The 21,084-nt window shown below is 54.9% G+C and overlaps 1 protein-coding gene across 3 annotated transcripts in view; it reads left to right on the top strand.

Moving 5' to 3' along the window:
• COL18A1 (collagen type XVIII alpha 1 chain) overlaps window positions 1–21,084 on the top strand; it is a 137,386-nt gene that overhangs the window by 102,947 nt on the left and 13,355 nt on the right. For all 3 annotated transcript variants that reach the window (XM_036766963.1, XM_036766962.1, XM_036766961.1), the window contains 21 exons: window positions 1,356–1,482; window positions 3,770–3,855; window positions 5,262–5,459; window positions 5,979–6,005; window positions 7,284–7,346; window positions 7,488–7,574; window positions 9,176–9,229; window positions 9,835–9,993; window positions 10,667–10,729; window positions 11,991–12,017; window positions 12,601–12,741; window positions 14,058–14,129; window positions 14,965–14,991; window positions 15,801–15,836; window positions 16,717–16,770; window positions 17,680–17,715; window positions 18,396–18,485; window positions 19,717–19,746; window positions 19,900–19,926; window positions 20,721–20,783; window positions 21,001–21,054. In XM_036766963.1, coding sequence (XP_036622858.1) covers window positions 1,356–1,482; window positions 3,770–3,855; window positions 5,262–5,459; window positions 5,979–6,005; window positions 7,284–7,346; window positions 7,488–7,574; window positions 9,176–9,229; window positions 9,835–9,993; window positions 10,667–10,729; window positions 11,991–12,017; window positions 12,601–12,741; window positions 14,058–14,129; window positions 14,965–14,991; window positions 15,801–15,836; window positions 16,717–16,770; window positions 17,680–17,715; window positions 18,396–18,485; window positions 19,717–19,746; window positions 19,900–19,926; window positions 20,721–20,783; window positions 21,001–21,054 — 1,521 coding nt within the window. The remainder of the gene's footprint in view (window positions 1–1,355; window positions 1,483–3,769; window positions 3,856–5,261; window positions 5,460–5,978; window positions 6,006–7,283; window positions 7,347–7,487; window positions 7,575–9,175; window positions 9,230–9,834; window positions 9,994–10,666; window positions 10,730–11,990; window positions 12,018–12,600; window positions 12,742–14,057; window positions 14,130–14,964; window positions 14,992–15,800; window positions 15,837–16,716; window positions 16,771–17,679; window positions 17,716–18,395; window positions 18,486–19,716; window positions 19,747–19,899; window positions 19,927–20,720; window positions 20,784–21,000; window positions 21,055–21,084) is intronic.

Here is a 21,084-nt window from a genome sequence, read left to right as displayed (position 1 = left end):
TAGGACCTGGCTACAGCCCTAGAAGGACCTCAGAGGTCATCTAGAACAGGGACCTCAGGCCAGGGAGGCAGAATACCATCGTATCACGGCTGGAGCCAAGTCAGCATTCAGAGGGCTAGTCCAAGCCTCATTTCACAAGTGGGGAAACTGAGGCCAGGGAGACAAGGGACTTATCTAAGGTCACACAGGTTGTCAGGTCTGAGGTGAGATCTGAACCCAGATCCTCTGAGCCTCTCTTGTCACCATCCCCACTACCTCCCACCTCCTGCCCTGATTGATTCCTGTGTGGCCAGGAGCAGACCCCAAGTGTCCCCATAGCTTTGCTGTTGGGCAGGGCTGAGCAGGCAGGCCTGGCAGTGGACTCTGCCTCTGGCCTGAGGAGGAACCTAGCCAAGTTCAAAGGGGTTTGAATGTCGGCCATGAACCTTGGCGGGAATGGGAGGGGCCTGAGCGCTATCGCCTAGGCCAGGGGATCGTGCCAGTGGGATCAGGAAGGAAATGGCAGGCTTCCCCAGTGGTTATCACAGAATCCCAGGGCTGGAAGGGCCTCGAGGCCAGCTTGGTCCAGACCCCACCAAGACCCCAGTTAGAGTATCTCCAGCCTCTTCTCAGAGACCTCCTGTGAGGGGACTCCCTCCTTCCCAAGGTGGCTCCTTGAGTGCTGGGCTGGGCCTTGTCATTAGGATTTTGATCTGGCTGGACCCTGAACCTGCCCCTTCATTTCCCCTCACTGCTCCTGGGTCTGTTCTCAGAACCTAGGAAGATTAGGTTTTTGGTCACCTGCAGGCAGCTCTCAGGCTTCCTCCCAGGCTTCTCTAGCTTTTATATCCTTGGCCTCTCCCCAGCCCCCGAGGGCACATCCTTCCTAAACCCTGGTGCCCAGGACTGAGCCCCCCCCCTTGCCGAGGAACCCTGATGGAAGTTGGCGGGAGAGCCTGGAAGGCCTGTGGGCCACCCCTAGGGTAATGGCTCACATCTCTATGATGCTTCCTGTGTGCCAGGCTAGAATTGCCATCCTATTTGAATCCAGGGTGTTGATGGTGGGTGGGCTATGTGAGCATCACATAGCCATCATTGGCTATGTGAGCAACCTCATGGCTGTTTCCATGGGTTTATTCTTGAGTTTAATAGGTGGTCTACAATCCTATAAATCTGCATCGTGTGTGTGTGTGTGTGTGTGTGTGTGTGTGAAAGAGAGAGAGAAAGAGAGAGAGAAACAGAGAGACAGAGAGACAGAGACAGACGGAGACAAAGGGAGCACCCCCGTGTCTCTGAGGTCCTCTGGCCACAACTGGCATGAAATGAGAAACTTCAACACCTTTTTTTCTCTCCCCCCCCACCCCCTCCTGTCCTAGGAGCCTCCCTTATCACCCAGCCTCCCAGTGCCTCCTCCAGTCACGTTGCCACCCCTGGACACGACCACCACGAGTTCACAGCCAGGCCTTGTCAAGGAAGAAGATGCCCACATATCTTCCTCGGGAGGTAACACAGCCTTGAATGAAGGCTCTTTAGATCCTTGGGGTAGGGGCATTGAAGGGCTGTTCCTGGTGGGAGCTCCCTTAACCTGAAAGGCAGAGACAAGGCCCAGAGAGCAGCCTGGGCCCCAAGGGACCCCCAAGCTATTAGTCAGCACTGGCTTAGGTGTAGGCTCTCAGGGAAGACCCAGGAAAGTCCTAGAAATTGGAATATCCACTTCTATCTGGCGGGCAAGAGGCAGAAGGCAAGGTGGTTCGATGGGCACCTCAGATGCCTCCCACCTGTGTGGCCAGTAGCTTCACCACTCCCTGCCTCAGTTTCCTTTCTATAAAAATTTGGGAGCTGAATGAGAAGGTATGATGTCTCTTTGGTTCCCGAGCTGTGATCCTGCTTGTGCCTTTCCCTCATTTCCTCTCCCCAGGGAGGGAAGGCAGGAGGCAGCAGCTTCAGGGAGGCTGGGGCTGGTGTAGGTGGAGGGAGCAGAAGGGAGGGCTGTGCCTTGCCACACCATACCAGGGCAGAGAGGCACTGCCTAAGTGTGTGGGAGACAGAATCTTGGGGACAAGCTTGTCCAGCTCCTTCCTTTACACTAAGAGGCCAGAGACCCAGACGGGGCACAGCTCACATCAGGGCACGCAGCTTCGGGGAATTCCCAAAATGACCCCACTTGGGCACTGTCTGCACTTTCTCTGGAAGCCTTGGCCAGCTTAGCCCAGCTGGGCCCTCCGATTCTGGCTCTCTACCGGCTGTTCTGATTGGGAGAGAAGAGGGCCCTGTTTGCCAAGATGGTTTGGAGAGATATTAGCCAGACTGACTCCTGAAACCCTGTGGGGGCCGTGTGGGAGCCCCCCACGGCTGCTGGGCTTGGCTCAGCCCAGGCCGACTTTGGGCTTTCAGGGAAGGGCAGCAGCGCCCCCTTGTGGGTTGACCAAGGGACACACTCCCCAGTCTGCGCTCCTGCTGAATGCAGCCCAGGACACTGCTGGGCATGGGGGACCCTTCCTGGCATGGGGGACCCCACCAGGAATGGGGGATCCCACCTGGCATGGGGAACTCATCTGGCATGGGGGACCCACCTGGCATGGGGTACCCTGCTGGACATGGTGCTCATCATGAGGACAGGGGATACTCTCTACCCACAAGCCTTCAGCCCTTGGCAGCCGTTCAGAGTCACAGGCAGGATGGTGCAGGCAGGGCCTCACAGGCAGGATGAGAGAGGGAAGAGAAAGCTGGCTTTGACTCCTACTTCAGGCTCTTCTTGGCTGTGTGACCCTGGGTAATTCCCTGTCCTCTCTGGGCCTCCTTTGTGCCCCCTGCACCTCTGGTCAGTTTCCTCCTTCCCAAAGCAATGTGACCAGACTTGAGGCTTTCTCAGGCCGCTTTCAGCTTGAAGCATCTTCTTGTCCTCCTTGTCCCAGCCAGGGGCTGGGTTCTAGGAAAAATAAAGTTCATGCCCTTGAAAGGGCATCCTGGTCACTGAGGGCCTCAGCTTCTTGGCAGAGGTGGGAACTATGGATGCAGAACACTGTGTACAGTGGCGGGGTTTGGGGATCTATTAATATGTTTTACTTTTGTGGGTTTCTTCCCTCTGAATTATTTTTTCATTTCTTGTTATAAGGGATGGTTCCATGAGGGCATGGGGGGGGGCGCAGGGGGAATAATGGACTGGAGGATCAATAAAAATTGATTTAAAGAAGTTGCCACTTTCTGAGACCTGGCCTCTGGATGGCCCTGTTGGGGTAACATGGCAGCCCAAATCCTGGCCTCCTGGCCCCAGGCAGCGCTCAGCCTCTAGCCCATGACTCATGTCAGCCATATCAGCTGCATTGGCGGTGGTGGAGGCGGGGGTGGGTGCTGCCCAGCCTCTGTGTCATGGCTCTGGCACTATAATGAGCTTGGATTCAAGAGACCTGGGCTTGGACCCTGCATTTATCACTTGTGTGACTTTGGGCATGGCTAGAAGGAGGCCCTGGCCCAGCCTCAAAGGTCCCTTACAGGCCCGCATTTCTGGTCCTCTGACCGGTCCTGTAGCCTAAGGCATTGGGGCTTGGTGAGCTTGCTGGCAGCTCTGCCACTTCCTAGATGTGGGCTATGCTGGGCCTCCGTGGCCTGCTTTGTACAAGCAGGGTCTTGGGCCTCATGGCCCCCGAGGGCCCTTCCAGCAAGTTCCTGAGATTCTGGCCCCAGCCAGCAGGCTCCTTCCAATGACTCATCAGCCACAGAGCAGACCTTTGAGGGTTGCCTCAAAAGGCCTGGCTGCCACCCATGGGTTTGCTTTCTGTTCACTTTTCAGCTCAGCTCTATTCCCATGGAGGGGAGGAGGCCAGAGACCCCACAAGGCTTGAGGGGACTCAGGACCAGGACAGAAGACTAACGGAGGTGAGGCCCAGGTCTAGGCACCCACCCTCATTCTTCTTCCTTAATGAGAGCACAGGCAGCTGCCCCAATCACCAAGGTCCGTGCTCAGACCAGGGGAGGGGGGAGCTGCTGTACCCTGCTGTCTCCAAGGTCTGGGAGGGGGCTTAGGTAAATCCCACTCCCCAATTTCGCTACTCCCATGACCTAGAAGCATTCCGGGAGTCTTTCTCACTCAGGCAGGCCATGCTTGGCAAGGGGGCCTGGGAAAGCACTTAGTTACCTCCTCCATTCAGGGAAGGTGAGTGTGGTCTGGTCAATCTAGGAATGAGAAGGCACCTCCTTTCAGACAGATGCTCTCCTGCCCAGCCTGAGACAAGAGGGTGCTGCTTAGCAGAGAGGCCGACGGGATTTGGTGGCAAGAAATGTCCCTCCTAGCTGGGGGATGGCCTGCCTTGGGAGGTGGCAGGTTCCCCTTGTTATAGTGAGGAAAGCCAGGCACTGGTCAAATCTGGCTTCAGACACTTACTAGCTGTGTGACCCTGGGCAATTCATTTAACCTTTGTTTGTCTCAGTTTCTGAATCTGTAAAATGGGATGATAATAGCACAATAGCTGTATGTGAAGATTAAATAAGATAGTAATTGCCGAGTGTTTATTTAGCACAGTGCCTGGCATGTGGGAAGCGTTCTGTAAACATCAGCCATTATTACACAGTCTGTGGGCCTTGTGGGGGGAAGCTCTTCAAGCCACGGCATGGTGAGCACTTCTGGGTGACACTGGCCAAGAGATTCTGAACCAAGTATGGTTAGGACCAGGTGCCCCTGAGAGTCCCTAGGTCTGTCTCTGGCAAGGAGCAGGTGGTAAGGATGTGTTTGTGCTAAACCATTCCAAAGTCCAAAATCGATCTATACTTTAAAATGACCATTTGCTGTTTCTAATGAGCACCTAAAAAGCCTCACTCCTGATCTTGCGGGACCTCCTCCACTTTCCGTTACCTTTCATGGCTCTCTGGTAGAGGCTCAGCAACCACGCCTGCTCACTCTTTGAGACCCTGAGGACGTAGCTGATCTTGGCTGGGTCAGCGAGGAGCTCTCTGACTGTCTTGGGTGCCAGCTCTGTTAGGTGTGGGGGGCAGGAATGGGTGTGGCAAGGTGGGCAGGCAGGAATAGCCTAGCTAAAAGGGAATGGACGGACATCTTTCCCATCTGGAGGCCTCCAGCTTTGGTGTTAAACTCCTCAAACGTGGCAGGCCTGGAGAAGGCTTTGCAGTGGGAGATACCCCAGCAGTCAATACAGTGTTAAATTCAGATGAGATCCAGGGAGGATTTGTCCACACCTGTCTAGAGAGTGCAGCTGCCTGTCAATCCTGTCTACTGGACTTTGGACTGGTGACTTTTCCTGAATTTCTGCCCTTATCATCCTCCTTAGGAAAGCGCCAGATTCGGGTCTCCAGGCTTGAAGGGACAGAAAGGTGAACCTGGGGTCCAGGGCCCACCTGGACCTGTTGGTCCCCAGGGGCCTGCTGGCCCTGCTATCCAGAGTCCAGACAGTTCCACAGTGCACCAGGTCCCTGGACCACAAGGACCCCCAGGGCCTACCGGACCCCCTGGGAAAAATGGAGAGCCAGTAAGTCAATGTTTCACCCCATCCCTCATAGTCTAGGGCCCTTTCTCAAGGTCAGTGGGTTACCTTAACCTGGGAAATAAGGTGGCCACAGCAGTGATTGATGCTGTGAGGCTCCTGTGTTCATTTCCGGCTTACCTCAGGGTGAAGTAGTCTAACCAAGATGGCAGGGGGCCTTTGAAGACCCCAGGAGAGCCTGGAAGCCCCTCTCTGGCAGTGGGCAGGCTGGAGCAATGAAGCATGCCTTGTAGAATACCATAAGCCTAACCATTAACAGAGAAGCTCCACCTTCTCTGCTGAAGGAAGGGAGGGAATCCTCTTTCCCCACCTCAGAGAATTAGAAGCAAAGGTTTCTTCTCCCTAAAGCCAAATGAAGGATCTTTGCTTTTCTCTAAAAGTTGGTATTTCCTTACCAGGTTGAGGTTTTACAAGTCCCCTGAGGAATGCAAGGAAACCCCTTTCCAAGACATAATTTTCACTTGCTACTTACTCTCATTCATGTCTTTTCTCACCCCACTCTAGGGTGATCCTGGTGAGGATGGAAAACCTGTAAGTTTTTCGTTTTTTCCCCTTTGATTTTTCTTTTAGGTTTTTTAATAGCATGATCTAAAATATTCAGGTTACATATTCACTTTGGAATTTTCTACGGTATGTGGTGTGAGATGTTGATCTAACCCTAATTTCTGCCAAAAGACCCTCCGGTTTTCCCAGCTGTTCCTCTCCAGCAAGGAATCCTTCCCGAAGTAATTTTGGTTCTCAAGTTTATCAGACACTTTCTCCTTTGGATTGAAAAGTGACAGAATATCTCTTGAGTTTGAGGAATCACTTTAGGACATGTCTGATCGTGCAAAGATATTGACAAAGACACAGCTATGGCCTTTTCCAGCTGAGCCAGTGTGTCATACCCTCTGCTTGTCACCCAGATGTAGCCTAGCAAGGCAGGCAGCATACACACCAAGGGGTTGACAGGCTGGCTCCTATGGGTGTGGGTCCTTGGATGAGCTGGAGGGGCCATCAAAGACATGCCCATGTGGGTCTTGCTGCCAGTGAAGCCAGCTATACCCCAGCCGCTCCTTCTCAGTGTCCCTCCTCCAAGCTTCCATGGAAGATGTGCTCAACACTCTGAAGGCAGGCCTGCCTGCTTCTGGGTGCCAGTGCTGCCCTCAGGCTGCCCAGCTGTGTTCCTTCCGTGACCAGCCCATTCCTCTCCCTATCATCCATGTCATGCGTCCATGTAGGCTTCTTGCCCACAAGTCATCCTTGGTGATGATGGAGCTCTCCATTTCCCTCTAAGACATGCATAGAATCAGACAAAATTTTGCTATTGCAAAGCATAATCTAGTCCCCCCAAAATGATTCCTCCCAATCCTCCACTTTGACATGCCTAATATGTGTGGGTCAGGTACGGCCATGGGCTGCTCCTCGTGGATCATTTTGGCCCCAGCCATGCCTGCAGACCCTAGCAGAGTGGAGTACAGAAGGGGCTGCTGTCAGCGTCAAGAGACTAGTGAAATCATGGGTCCTTAAATCATTGGAAGTCTCTGTCTTCTTGCCCTATCCCCCAGCCCACTGGTTAGTCACCAAGGAGTCTTGGGAAAGCTGCTTCTTAATTCCTTCCTCTGTGAATGGAGACTGGCCCCACTTGGGCGGGGGGCAATGAGGCCCTATTTCCAGAAGGTTGTGTAGTGGGTCTAGAAGAGGACATACAAGAGACACACTGTCTTGTCTGAATGATCTTGGAAATGGCAGTTGAGGCAGAGAGGCATCTTCCTGGCATCCAACAGCCGTAGGCAGTTCAGTCACCTCTTTCTCTCTTCCTCCTTCTAGGGTGAGATGGGGCCTCAGGGCTTCCCAGGAACTCCAGGAGACGTGGGGCCCAAGGGTGACAAGGTGAGTTGCAGACTTCCTGGGGAGGGGGTGAGTTGGTTCAGGACATGTTGTTTTCCTAGCAGAACTATGGACACGTGAAGCCTTCCCTGCATGAGCCCCAGGTGGTGGATCTCTGTGACCTGCCTTGTTGTTTGTTAACAGGGAGATCCTGGCACTGGGCCGAGGGGCCCTCCTGGCCCACCGGGGCCCCCAGGACCTCCTGGGCCTGCTTTCAGACCTGACAAGTTGGTAAGTCACCCCTTTTGGCATCACCTATAAAAGATATGTTGATCTGAGAACCTTGGAGGGAACCTGCCTTTGTCTGGTCTGTTGGGAACCAGGATTTGGTTTTATTATCACTAATAACTGTGAAATGGGAAAGGGGACTCTGTTGAACAGCTCAGCCCATGGTAGGGCCCTTTCCTGAGGCAGTGGGAGGAGCTAGGCCAGCAGATGACCTAGGATGAAGCTGGCCACCTGCCCTCATACCTGCTCTCATACCTACTCCCAGGGAGGTTGGCTTTTGGGATCCTTGTATCTCAATGGTCCCAACAAGCATAATTCAGGCCACAGGTCCTATGGAGCTCTGTTCTGGGGACCTGAAGCTGGAGGGACCATCTAGGCCATTGAGCCTGGTCCGTTTTCCAGCGGCAATGCCCCCTCAAAGTGGGCTTCTAGCCTCTGCCTCAGGTAGCTCTTCTTTCCTGTCCTGACCCCAGGCCTAGATTGCCCCTTTACATCTCGTCTCCTGAGGAGAGGGTAGGGCTGAGCAGAGCAGGTGGGGGGCAGGCCTGGACCAGCTGTCAGCCCCTCAGACCCAGAAGCAGCTACCTGCCCCCTCCTCCACACTCGGGCTCCTGCTCCGGCCCAAGGCTTCCCAGCCCCCTTAGCCCATCCTCATGGGCTCATGGCACAAAGACTTTGGCAGTTGAGACTGATAGTCACAGGTTGAATCTGGAGCTGACCAGGGCGTTAGAGACTAGTGCCCATTACAGATGAGGAAACCAAGCCCCAGGGAAGACAGAAGCTCCTAGCCCTCGAGCTGGAGGGGCCTCAGAGGCTGCTGAGTCCAACCTGAGGCCCAGAGGGGTTGGGCTTGAATGATGTAAATCATAATTGGCTCGTAATTGGTATTAAGAGCTAGTGCTTTCAGGTTCCCATATCTTCCCCTGCGATCCAGGCAGCTTGGCTCTCAAACCCCTTTTCTGACCCAGCTTTCTTTCTTGTTGCTGGACATTCTCCAACCTTTGAAGGTTCTGCAGCTCAGTTTTCCTCTTCCCATTCCTTATAGTCAGGGCTCCCCACATGCAGAATATCCCCTTGTCCAAAGAGAGACCTGCTCTTCCTTCTGGGGATCAGTCACCCTTGAGCCTCTCAGGCTCTTCGTGCCTGACTGTGGCGTCAGAGCAGAATTTAATACTCGAGACCAGTGATTCCTTTGGGCAGAGATAGTACCTCCATTGATGCTGATTTCAGCCCCTCCATGCCTTAGTAAATAATGTTCAGGGATTTTTGTGCCTGCCCTCTCCTCTCCCCCCACACCCCCCAAAAAAGTATCATCACCTGGCAGCTGAGGGTTTGGTGACAAGCTTCTGGGAGTTAGCTGGGCCGGTCCCCAGTTGAGGGATGTGGGCTCTGCCCCGGGGTGCCAAGTAACTTGTGAGAAAACTTGGCAGTCTGCTGTGTGAGGCCACAAGGACTCGGGCTCTTCTCACTAGAAGTCTGTACGGGAGGACTTGGCACCCCGTACCCTTTCACCTGCCCTGCATCCTGGAAGAGCGGGGGCATCCTTTAGTGGTTTTCCACAGCTCCACTCAGCCTGTGTCTCCCTGTTGTCTGTCTTTTTGTAGACTTTTATCGACATGGAAGGGTCTGGCTTTGGAGGGGACCTGGAGAGTATACGGGTGAGTAGGCCTGGGAAGGGGGTAGGGAGATTCCCGTGAAGGGTGATCCTCAGACCCCATTTTAGAGGTAGTTGGAGAAGGCAAACCAAGGCCCTGTCACGGCCCTGGGCACATTTTGGGTGACCCTGATCCCTCAGTGTTTCCTGTGCCTCCAAGTTCATTGTATCCCTGGCCTATTTCTCTGGTTAGCCTGTCAGCTACTTATCTTTGTATCCCCCAAAGTGGGGGAAGGAAGCACCTGGCAGGTATTGGTCAAATGAATGAATCAGTCGATTAAAGCAGGTCCTTGTTTATTAAAGTAGGTCAGTTAATAGAGGTGGGCTCAGAAGTGGAAAAGAAAGAGGCTGACGCCTGAAGGTTGTCCCTGTGATTACTGTTGCCTGGGGAGGGTCTGACTATAAGGGGACCTGAAAGCTGGGGCAAAGCCTTGACCTGGAAATGGATCCCTGAGGGGCCCAGCTGGGAAGATGCCTGAAAGGGTGTGGGTGGTTGAGGTTGAAGAGCTGGCAATGGACAGATCCCCTGGAGTCACCTCGGGCACTGACCACTCTGGAGTTGGCCCCTTCTTGGCACAGTCATCCATTTCTTCTGTTCACACCCTCCAGGGTCCTCGAGGCTTCCCAGGGCCGCCGGGACCCCCGGGCGTGCCAGGTTTACCGGGTGAGCCGGGTAGGTTTGGAATGAACAGCACCGATGGCCCCGCCCCCCCAGGCCTTCCTGGGGTGCCAGGCAGAGATGGATCCCCTGGAGTCCGAGGACCCCCAGTAAGCTCCCTTCTTCCTGTCCCCCTCCACTCCAGGTGAAGTACCCAGTGTACACACCTGAGGACTGCTGCTGGGAATAACTTGGTCTAAATGGCCATCCATGGCTTCTGATACTAACTGCAAGGCTGCCGCATCATGTTGGAGTGTGCCATCTACGAGGGCAGGGCTGGCTTGCCTTTTCTGAGAACTTAGCTCAGCTTGGCATGTTCCAGAGGCTTGGCGATCCTTCATTCAGGGGTGATTGGTCAGATTGTAGCCTGTTACTGTGGACCTTTGGGAGGACTCAATTGTGTCACCCCATCTGGGAGGCAATGGGGAATGGGGAGGGAGCTCCGGCCCTAGTCAGAGGACCCGGGTTCGAGACCTGCCTTTGACCCTTACTAACCATGTGACCTTGGCCAGGTTATTAGCCTTGCTTCTGGAACTTAGCTTCTTCCTCTCTACAAAAAAAGGGTGATCCCAGTAGCCTCAGGAGCCCCTGCTAGGTCCAGAACACCAGGATCCCATGGCCCATTTGTATAGATGGGAGCTGCAGGGAAGGACTCCTTGTTTGAACAACTTCGAGGTTAGCGAGGGCCGTGTAAATAGCAACTGAGGAGCCAGAGAACATCCTCCAGGCTGAATTGGCTCCTGATCACAGACACCAAGGTTTGTTTTGTGTGTTTTTTTGCAGGGCCCAGCGGGCCTTCCAGGAAAGGATGGACGGCAAGGGGAACAAGGGCAGAAAGGAGATCGGGTAAGGGGCTCCCTGATTTTAGGTCCGGTGTGTCCCTCAGGGCCTGGCCTGGCCAGCTCTGTGTCACACGGAGGACCTTGGCCCATGAGGGGCCTTCCGGAAACATGGCTGTTGGGCCAACAGTAAGGAGGGGCCCGGCGGAGACTGCCGACCTCAGCCTGACATTGCAGTGGGGACTAGCTCAGAGTCCGAAAGCCCTGGGTTCAGGTCCTGCCTTTGGTGCTCCTGACTGGCTGGGGAGGGGGGAGCGGGGGGGGGGGGGGTTAAGCTGCTTCCCTTTCCTGCTTTCTAAAATGAGAAGGTCCAACTAGGTGGTCTTGAAGGCCCCTGCCAGCCAAACCCCATGTCACTCAGGGGTGTGTGCGTGTGTGTGTGTGTGTGTGTGTGTGTGTGTGTGTGTGTGTCCGCGCGCGCGCGCACTTGCATGCACCCCCAGAAGATGAATCTCCCCCAGGACAGGGACTGTATCAATACAGACTCCATGTAGACTGCAAGCACCACCAAACCCACTGTGTCCAGGGTGGGACAGAGAACAGGACTGGCTGAGAAGCCCCATCCAGATTTCTAAGGGGGTATCAGACTGAGGGATCAGGAACCCCATGGGCTGTCTGTCTGGGCCTCCCAGGAGCAGCCCGCACCCAGATGTGCCCTCGAGGCCCTTCTCCTTCTTTGTCCCTGCCCTTGCCCACCCACTCTCCTCTCTGCCAAATGGAAACCCTCCCTTGAGACAGGTAGGTAGAGTCCAGCATGGACTGTTTGAAAAACGCCCACACTTCTCTGGGATGCTTGAAGACCCACCTCTCTGCCAAGCTCTTCCTCACTGGGTGACATCTGTTTATACCTGGGTTTTCCTGTGTCCAGCATGGTGCCTGGCCCATCATAGTCACTTAACCAATAGTTGTTGAGTCAAATTCAGCTGTAAAAATACCACTTAAATTTGTCCCCTGCCCTGGCCTGCCATATTGAAAGGAAAGCCAATGGTGATGGAACCTTCTGAAACAGACATGGCTTCTGTTCCTGTGGGACGCAGGCCTCCTGTAGGTCACAGACAGAGACCAACCAAGGCCTTGGGGGCTGGTGGCCACCTTCTATGGACATCAGGCTAATGGCCCAGTGTCTCAGCTTCTGGCTGCTAACTTTCTCCACGGTTGGTCTGATGAGATGGAATCTGTGCCCAGGGCCCGGCCCCTAGCAGGTGCTTCATACATACTCAGCAACCGATCGCCAGATGCCTTGATTCTCCCTTTCCTTCTCTTTGCAGGGTGACGTGGGATCCCCAGGACTAAAGGTATGATGGAATCTGCTTTTCTCCCTGGTTGGTTGTGGTTGTGGAGTGGCTGAGTGTGGGATGTGTGGCCTGCAGGAGACAGTGCTTGGGGGGCACGTGGTAGCTGCTGTCCGATGTTCCCAGACAGAGGCTGGATGACCCCGGTTGGAGAAGGACATTCATGCTTTAGGGAGCGGGTGGCACCCAAGACTCCTTCTACCCCAGATTCTGAGATTTGTGTGGGTTATGAAGCAACCTCCCCTTCTGGGCCTCCATGAGCCTTGTTTGGGAGGCTGCCCATCCCCGACCAGCAGGGGACTGACTGGCCTCCTGGCCTCCTGGCCTCCTGATCTGTTAAGTAGGAAAATGGGTGTCCTTCCCCCTCCCATCTCTCAGGGTCACTCGGGCAGGGACAGGAGTCTTAACGAGCATGAATCCTTCGAGGTGTGGATGCAGCTAGGGAGGGTGTCTGTGAGAGGAAGTGCCACTGACTGGTTCCGAACTCTGGGGATGGCAGAGCACTGATTTCTTTAGATAATGGGGCAAGGTGATGGCTTTGTTGGGAGCTTGGTGGCCCACTTTCTTGCTTCATCTCCCACTGAAGGGCAGCAAGGGTGATGCCGGCCCAGTTGGAGCTCCGGGTGAAACAGGCTTGGCTGGTCTCCCTGGACCGATGGGCCCTCGGGGGCTGCCGGGCCCCCCCGGTCCTCCAGGACCACCTGGCCCAGGCTGGGCAGCTGGATTTGTAAGTATGAGCCCTGCCTTTTTCTCTGTTCTGAGTTCTCCTGAAAGCTAATTGACATCTTGTCTAAGCTGGATGAGAGTTGGGAGGCTTCAGCACAACCCCCAGAATTTGATGTCTCCCTCCCTCCACCACCCCAAGAGCCCTGTGGTTTGTGAGATGTCCCTGAAGCCCAGTCACTTAGATTGGATCAGAATGAAGCAGGGGGAATTTGGGGTGGGGAGTGGGCAGGATGTGTCATTTAAAAACACTCCTCATTGGGGACCACTTTGCTTGGACAGCCCCACCCCCCAACCACCCCTTATCCATTATCTTCCAGTAGTCGATGGCCAGGGCACATCTGGCATGTGTTGGAGAGGAGCCTGGGATGTGGCCACCAGCCCACTCCAGTCTCCAAAGCTGCAAATTTCCCCTTGATATCTGTTCTATGCAAATGGCACATGGGGTCATGGGTGGCCTGTGGTAGGCTGCTGGAGAGCTGCTTTCCTTGGTGGGACACTCCAGGGGAGCTCAAGACACCCTTAAATCCCACCTTGTGTATCCATGGCTTTGCCCATGTGGACACTCACTCCATTGAAGCTGCCCAACTGTGGCTTCAGAGGTGGTCTGTGGGAGGGACTGTGCCAAGAAATTCATCCGAGCTCAGCTAGGTCAGTCCCTGGGTGGCCCAGGAATAGGCCTGGACTCCAGGCCTTTCCGTCACCCTCTAGGCCCTACCAGAACCTGGGCTCAGCTTGGGAGCCTTTGTGAGAGAGTCTAGGGTCATCTCTGCCCCACAGGGAGCCAGCCACTCCACTTGGGAGGGGATGGACAAAAACCCCAAAACACCCAATGATCGTTCCATTACAAACACATTGGCCAAGTCCCAGACAGCTCTGTGTTTCCCAGGGAGCTCCTCCTCATTGTACACCAGCGAAGGCCCCTCTGCTCCTGGCCTAGTCTGGGCTTTTTGTCTTCTTACCTTGAAAGGTAAATGGAATGGATTCCTGCAGAGGGGCCTCCCCAGCAAGGAAACCCCACAGCGATTTTAGCCAGGACGCATTCATCAGTTCAGCTTTGGCCCGCACTGAATGGGGGGTGTCCCCCTCCAGAAGCCTGTCCCTACCAAGTTCCATCCTCCACTTCCCCTGAGAGAGGCCACTCTCATATCCTAGGCACCTTCCCCAGCTTTTTAGCCCAGGGTTCCTTCCCCCGTGGCTCCTGCCTCCTGAGGTCAGTGGCCCCTGGGCTCTTTGCCCCTCTCCATGTGCTGAGTTTGGCTGGACTTGGGTTTGGTGGAAGCCTAGCCTGTGGGCATGTGTCTGTATGTTTCCCCCTAGGATGACATGGAAGGTTCCGGGGTGCCATTCTGGACTGCCACCCCCAGCACCCGAGGGGCCGAAGGACCACAGGTACAGATGAGGCTGGAGTTGACTGGGCTGGGCCCTGGGCAAGCTGGCATATGGAGGGCCTCTTCTGGAGTTTCTGAGACAAGAGATTCTTCTTTGTGATGTACCTGGCAGGGGCTGTCTTGGGCCACTCAGGGGAAACTGGTCTTTCCCATGAGAGGAAGCCGTCAGAGAGCTCTCCCACTTGGCTATAGTGGGATGGAATCCAAAGGGGCACACCCCCCTCACCTTGGTAGCCATTGCCTCCCTTCCCTGGTGGAGGAGAGTCTGAGCTGGGGCCTGGGCTGGGCAGATCCACAGGGCCCCAGACCAGGGTGGGCAGGGACTGTTAGGCTGAGGAGTCCAGGTCCCTCCCTGGTTGGGCAGATCGATGCCCACAGGGCCCCAGACCAGGATGGGCAGTGACTGTGAGGCTGTGCAATCCAGGCCTCTCCAGGGCTGGCTAGGTTGATGCTCATAGGTCCCCACACAGGGATGGGCAGGGACCGTGAGGTCATGTGATCCAGGCCCCTCCAGGGCTGGGCAGATCGATACCCACAGGGCCCCAGACCAGAGTGGGCCTCACAGTCCCTGAGATCCAGGCCCCTCCCCTTCCAGAGATGGAAACAGTCCAAGAGCATCCCTCTGGGCTTTACGTTGAGTTTGATAAGACCTGTTGTCCTGCTCCTTCCTCCTCCCAAGATCCTCAGGTGCCCAGCCCCAGACATGGAGGGAGAGCTTAGCTCCCACGTAGTTAGCATGTTCTTTCCAGGTTGGATGGACACCATCAGTCCGTGGACAGTTCCCCATAACACAGCGTGGTTGCTCATGGTGGGTTTTCTTCTCTCCCCTATAACAGGGACCACCTGGATCTCCTGGGCTCAAGGTCAGGAAACATTTTTAATCTTGGTTTGAAGTGAATTTGTCTGAACTCGTCTGCTGCAGCCTTGATGAAGCATTCATTTGGGGGAGATCCTTTGGCCCCCTCCCCAAAATTCTTTTGTTCTGATAAAATGAAAGTGAATCTGCTTTTAGTAGGGGGAGGGCCCCCAAGACTGTGGAAGATGAGTTGGGTCTCAAACATGGCAGGGAGGGGGGAAGGGGAGGGCTGCCCAGGCAGCAGGAGGGCCCCTGAGGACAGGCATACTCCTGGGGGTCTGAGCAAAGCAGGCCTACACAGCCCCCTGGCCACTCAGCCCTGGGCAGGAATTCCCACAGTAATCCATCCTAGACATAAAAGAAATGTGGTAAGACTGTGGGCCATGGAGTCTGAGGACTCGGGTTCAAATCCTGCCTGTGATGTTTAGTGCCCCTAGGACCTTGGAAGTGGCTTCCTTTCCTGGCCTCAATTCCCTCCTCAGTAAAATGAGAAGCTTGGAGCAAGCGAGGACCAAGGAGTCCTTTGTGCCTTAACTGGCCTGCTCGGCTCTGCTATGTGTGTCTAGCAGGGCTTTGCCAGCATTCTGTGTGACAGAGCCTGTGTAGGAGATGTCAGAGGTCTGGCCTTCAAGGCCCCATGTTCAAACTGAGGTGGCTGTGAAAAAGCAGTCACCCTCTTGCCTGGCCAGGTGGGGCAGTGAGCCAGCCTCGCTGACCAGCTACATCAGCCTCCTGGCCCTCTGAGGGAGGGAGGAGAGATGTGGTCATGGCTGGCCCAGGCTCACTGTCATCTCCCATCCGGTCTGTCCATTTCAGGGTGATCGTGGCTTGGTTGGACAACCTGGAGAAAAGGTGAGAAGGCCCATTGTGCTGTCGTGCCCTGGGGTCAGGGGTCAGAGGGCAGGGGTGCATAGCCAGGGGCTGGGACATGGCCAGGAGAGCTCAGGTTAACCCAGGGGTCTTCCCACTCCCCCTTTGGCCTCTCCTCCCCTTCCTGCTCGCACACTGCCCCAAAGCACACCAATGACTGCTGTGGCCTGGGGACACCCCACACTTAATGATGGCCTAGTATGTAAAAGCCTGTTCTGGGCCCTGTGGGGGGACTTAGATGAGGCTGCAGAGAGTTTATAACCCAGGGTGTGTATGTGGGGAAAACATAAAGCCTGCATCCCAGGCCTCGAGTGCATAGCAGAATGGGGAATGTGATGAGTACCCTCCTGAAGAGAGGTAAGCTGGTGCTGTGCGAAGCCCACTCTCTGGATTTAGAGTTAGAAGCCCTGGGTTCGAATCTCACCTCTGCCTTTTGCTCCCTCTGAACCCCCCCCCCCACCACCAGGGCCTCAGCTTGTGCATCTAGACATTGGGGCACGGGTTGCAGGGTGCCCCTAAGGTTCCTTCCTGCCCTGAGTTCATAATACTGTGATGATCCCTTGAATGCTGAGGACGGAGCGGGGACAATCAGAGCAGCCTTCCTGGAGGTGGTGGGACAGGGAGGATTTGGAGTGTCAGAACAGGGCAAGGGCATGGATAAGGGAGGGTGGAGGCAATCTGTGTGCCAGGGTTAGGAGTGTCCAGCTCTGCACAGGGCTGGGAAGCAGTATCCAAGCCCCCACCCAAGGCAAAGGGAAGGCTGGTGGTGGGCACCTGGGATCTCCTCTTCTAGGAAGGGCAAGCTGGTGGAAGGAGCGCCACATTGTGAAGGACATGTGCTTACCTGTGTTTGCCATTTCAGGGTGATCCTGGCTTTCCTGGGCTGCCCGGGAGTGAAGGCGTGCCAGGGCCTCAGGTAAAGGATGGGTGGGCAGCTCAGGGACCCGGGCAGCAAGGCAGGAAGCCATCCCAAGAGCAAGTGCAGCCCCCTGGGCCTTTGGCTGACATTCTCTCCCACCCCAGCCACCAACTCTCTGAGGACAAGGGTCATGGAGGGTCCCCCAGCACCTGGCCCCAAGGGCATGCCCTCCTCCCCATTTCCAGGGGCCGTGCAGAGCATGGCTGCTCCTCCCTCCAGCTCCCAGGGCCAGTGTCCTGGTGCAAGGTGGACCAGGAGTAGGGGGCCCACAGTGTGTCTTCTTTCCACCAGGCAAACAACATGTATTAGGCACCACATGCCCAGCACTGTGCTCTTCTGGGACAGATGCGTTTGGATGTCCCACAGTCAGGGAAGCCCGTGGGATCTCCTGGGAGAGGCTCAAGGGTCTGGGAGAAAGGAAGTTGGCCATGGGGTCACCAAGACCAGGTCAAATCCCAGCACTGACCCTGGCCAGGGGACTTGGCCTCTGAGCCTCACTGTCCTCATCTGGAGAATGGAGATAAAGGTGCCCCGGGACCCAACTTCCCGGGGGGCTCAGAGGATCGGTCATGGCCAGAATGTCCGGAACAAGCACTGTCTTGTGCCCCTCAAGTACAGCCTGAATCTTAGTGATGGGCAGAAGGGTGTGGGGTGGGGGGGCCGCGGAGCCAGGCCCCTTCCTGGTCATCTGACCCTGGGCCCTCATTGGCCTCAGTCTCCTCCCCTGTAAAACGTGGGGGTTGGACTGGTCAGTCTCTGTGCTCGGCCTCCTCCAGCTCAAGGATGATGAGCCCATTGGCCTTATTCCCTTGTCTTGGACTCTGCTCTCCTCTGGATCTGCTCTGGGAAGCTTTGGAATTCACTTTCTTTCTGCACATCCAAATGATCACCTTTATTTCTCTGCAGGGTCCAAAAGGGGATCCGGGAAGCCAGGGGCAGAAGGTAGGGGAATGGCATCACTTTTCTCTTGTCTGTCCTCTCTCTCCTACCAAATGCCAGGGGCTGCCGGGCTCTTGCCAGGAGCTTCTGGGGTCTTGCCAGGGGCTGCTGGGATCTTGCCAAGGGCTGCTGGGTCATGCCCATGACCAGGATGTTGGCATCTTGAGGAATGAATGGAGGAAGCTCTGGTTCAGATCCTGCCTCAGGCACTCACTGATTGTGTGACTCTGGGCAAGTCCCTTTAACTCCCTGGGACCTCAGTTTCTCTCTCTGTAAAATGGGGATGTTGGCCTCACTGACCTCTAAGGTCACTTCCAGCGTGAGATGGTGACCTTCTCCCCAGTGCTCAGAATATAAGCTGCAGGTTGAGAGGAGAGTTAGATGGTAGATATCCAATCACCCCTATTTTAAAGGGTCTGAGGCCATCTCATTACGAAGAAGTCTCCTGGGCTGGCATTTGTCCCCACTGCCTTGACTTCCCTTCTCAGTCAGTGCTAGGGCTGTCGGAAGGGAGATTTGGCTGGCAGGGGTGGAGGACGCTGTGGTCTCACCCTGTCACCCAGACCTTTCTGGCTTCTTCCACCCAGCCTCACGAGGATGCCACCCTGCACACATTTGGGCAATCATCAGGACTCTGTTTTCAGGCTTGGAAAAGCTGAGAGGATTTCTCTGTTTTCTTCTAGGGAGAACCAGGGAAGGATGGTGTGGGGCAGCCTGGCCCTCCTGGGCCTCCTGGCCCTCCAGGAGAGGTGACCTACATATCTGAAGAAGGGGTAAGGACCAGCTCTTGGGACCAGCCCACTCTGGTTTGCTTCCCATGGCAGCAGGTCATCAAGGATCTGGAGCTGTCACTTGTCAGATTGCAAGTGTGTGTTGTGTCTGACCCAAGTGCCCAAGGGACTCCTGGGGGTCTTTGACAATGACTTGGAAAGTCTTCAGTGAAGGCATTATCCTGTCCTTGGGTGCAGACATCTGAAAGCTCTCTTTAAGCCTGAAAACCAAGACATCTGTGAGGAGTAGGGGAGACTGTCCCCTGCTACAGATGACTGAGGAAGGCACATTTCTCCAAGTCCCCTTCCACTGTCATCTGGACCACCCCCTGCCTCTTCTTCCTGTGGCCCCCTCCCACTCAAGTGCCCTGAAGGGGGCTCAGCCTGCAGTAGAGGCAGGAGAGCTCAAAGGAAGCTGGATGGATGGGAATGACTGAGAGCCCTGGGTTCTGACCATGGCTACACTGTTTCTTACCTTTTTGGGGGCTTCAGCCCCCTCCTTGATAAAACAGAGAGTAGATGAGACAATCTCTGAGATCCCTGCCAGCTCTGAAGCTGAGACCAGTGACCCTCAGATTGCCCCTGCAGGAAAGTAAGATTTTAGAATTACCCTCATGAAGTGACCTCCTCTGGGGGTTTGTGTGACATTGAATGGGACATAGAAGAGTGTGGAACTTCCCTCTCACATCTAAGCAAACAAAATCAATGCAACCCCACTAAGAAGGAACATTGACAATTGGGAGAGAAGAACCCAAACCACAGTCTTTGTACCCATTATCTCTGGCAGCTGTCCATAATGTACAGGGAGCTAAAGCCAGGCCGTAAGTGCTCCCATGCTCAACACCACCCAGGACAGGGAGTTTGTTCTCCTGCTTAAGGAAAGTTTGTCACCAGAAGATATCAAAGCAGAAAACATGGTTGGCCACTTAGGTGGTGCATGCCAGTCATTGGGAACAGCCCCTCTCTGGGAAACCTTCTTCCCTGGAAACGGCATTGGCAGATGGGGGCTTTACTGTCAGAGTGAACATCCCTCAAAGTGAATGAAACCATGGGGAGAGTTACTGGAGTCTAGTTGTCAACGGAAGCTCAAGACTAACAAACCTGAAGAGCATCAGAAAGCCAAAATGATGCCAAATGCATGATCTTGGCTCTTTTGATTGTGAGGGAGGGAGGGCACCATGTGACAAGCATTTGGAATCTAACTTTTCTTTTCTTTTCTTCTGTCGGTTTAAAGAAAACATTTGCAAGCGTATCAGGGCGTGAGGTACGTAGCCCATTTTATTTCTCAGGCATTCCTGAGAGCTCATGGCTTCTGCCAAGGTGCTTTCCAGGGATGCTAGCCCTTGATTTCTTGAATGTGGGATGCCATGTGGGCACTTCCTCGAGAGGTAACACTGGGCTGTTGGTTTTCCCCCAGGGCAGACCCGGCTATGCTGGATTCCCGGTAAGTGGCCATTGCCCCCTGTCCACCACTACACACAGGAAACTCTCCCTCTGCTCTTGCTAAACCTCTGTGCCACTCCAGGCAGGAGTGTCAGTCAGTCTCTGCCCCTGTGCCCATTGCTAGGCACTGAGCGTGAGATCTTGTCAGGACTTTCACACTGGCAGCATCATGCTGGAGTGACAAATACCAGCCTCGTAGGAGCCACACGCCAAATGGAATGCCACTCTTTCCCTGGCGACACCTTGGAAGCCACTTGGGCCAGCCCAACCCAGACCAAGGTCCCTTCACACCTCTCTGGTCATCCTGTCGGGGTGACTCCCTCATACAGCAGTGTATGTAGAGTGAAGATCTGCCAAGTCTACAGTACAAACCCAGTATAAATCCAAGCTGCTGACTGGTGGATCATCTTCCTTATGTGAGGAAAGGAAATAAGCATTGCCCTGCTGTGCAGGCAGCAGTTTTGGTGGGAATAGCCCCAGAATAAGGACCAGGAGAAGGCTTCTAAACCCACCTCTAGCCCCAGGTTATTGGGGTGGCCTTGGAGAAGTCTCTTCCTCCCCGGGACCTCAGCTCCTCTCTTTATAAAGTATAAATGATCACAGTCAATTTCCCTTCTTTGGGAATGGATAATGCAACGGAGGTGTAGAAGCATCTTGCTGCGTGGTCTCTTGGTGTCAGGGGACATATGCCTCTAAGAGGCTGTCAGAGAGGCTCCCTCAGCCTCATGATGGAGGTTGGGGGGCAGGCACTTTGTCATCTCCATCACACCTGTTACTGATGCTCTTCCTTTCCAGGGCCCAGCTGGTCCAAAAGGAGATATTGGTGCTAATGGGCCCCAGGGTTCCCCAGGAGCCAAGGTAAGAGAATCAAGAGGTGGCAGGAGGCAAGCAAGGGCTTGGCCCTAAGTACGGTCACTGAACCCCAAAGAGCCTCTGTTCTCTCAGCCATATGTGGGGCTAATCCTCCTTTGAAAAGGGCTCTAGCTCTGGGCCTGGGACAAAATCATGTCCTCTGCGCAGTGGAGAGTCTCCCAGTCAGCCTCACCCTCCTCTGTCCTTTCCTTCCCAACATTAGGGAGAGAAGGGCGAACCTGGCAGCGTCCTCACACTCACTGAGAAAGGAGCCAAGGTTAGTTTGGATTTGGTTTGGGATAAACCT

Source organism: Trichosurus vulpecula, chromosome 7, assembly GCF_011100635.1.
Source record: "Trichosurus vulpecula isolate mTriVul1 chromosome 7, mTriVul1.pri, whole genome shotgun sequence".
Taxonomy (NCBI): Eukaryota; Metazoa; Chordata; class Mammalia; order Diprotodontia; family Phalangeridae; genus Trichosurus; species Trichosurus vulpecula.
The sequence above is the reverse complement of the archived record's forward strand: the minus strand, read 5'-3'. Positions and strand labels throughout refer to the sequence as shown.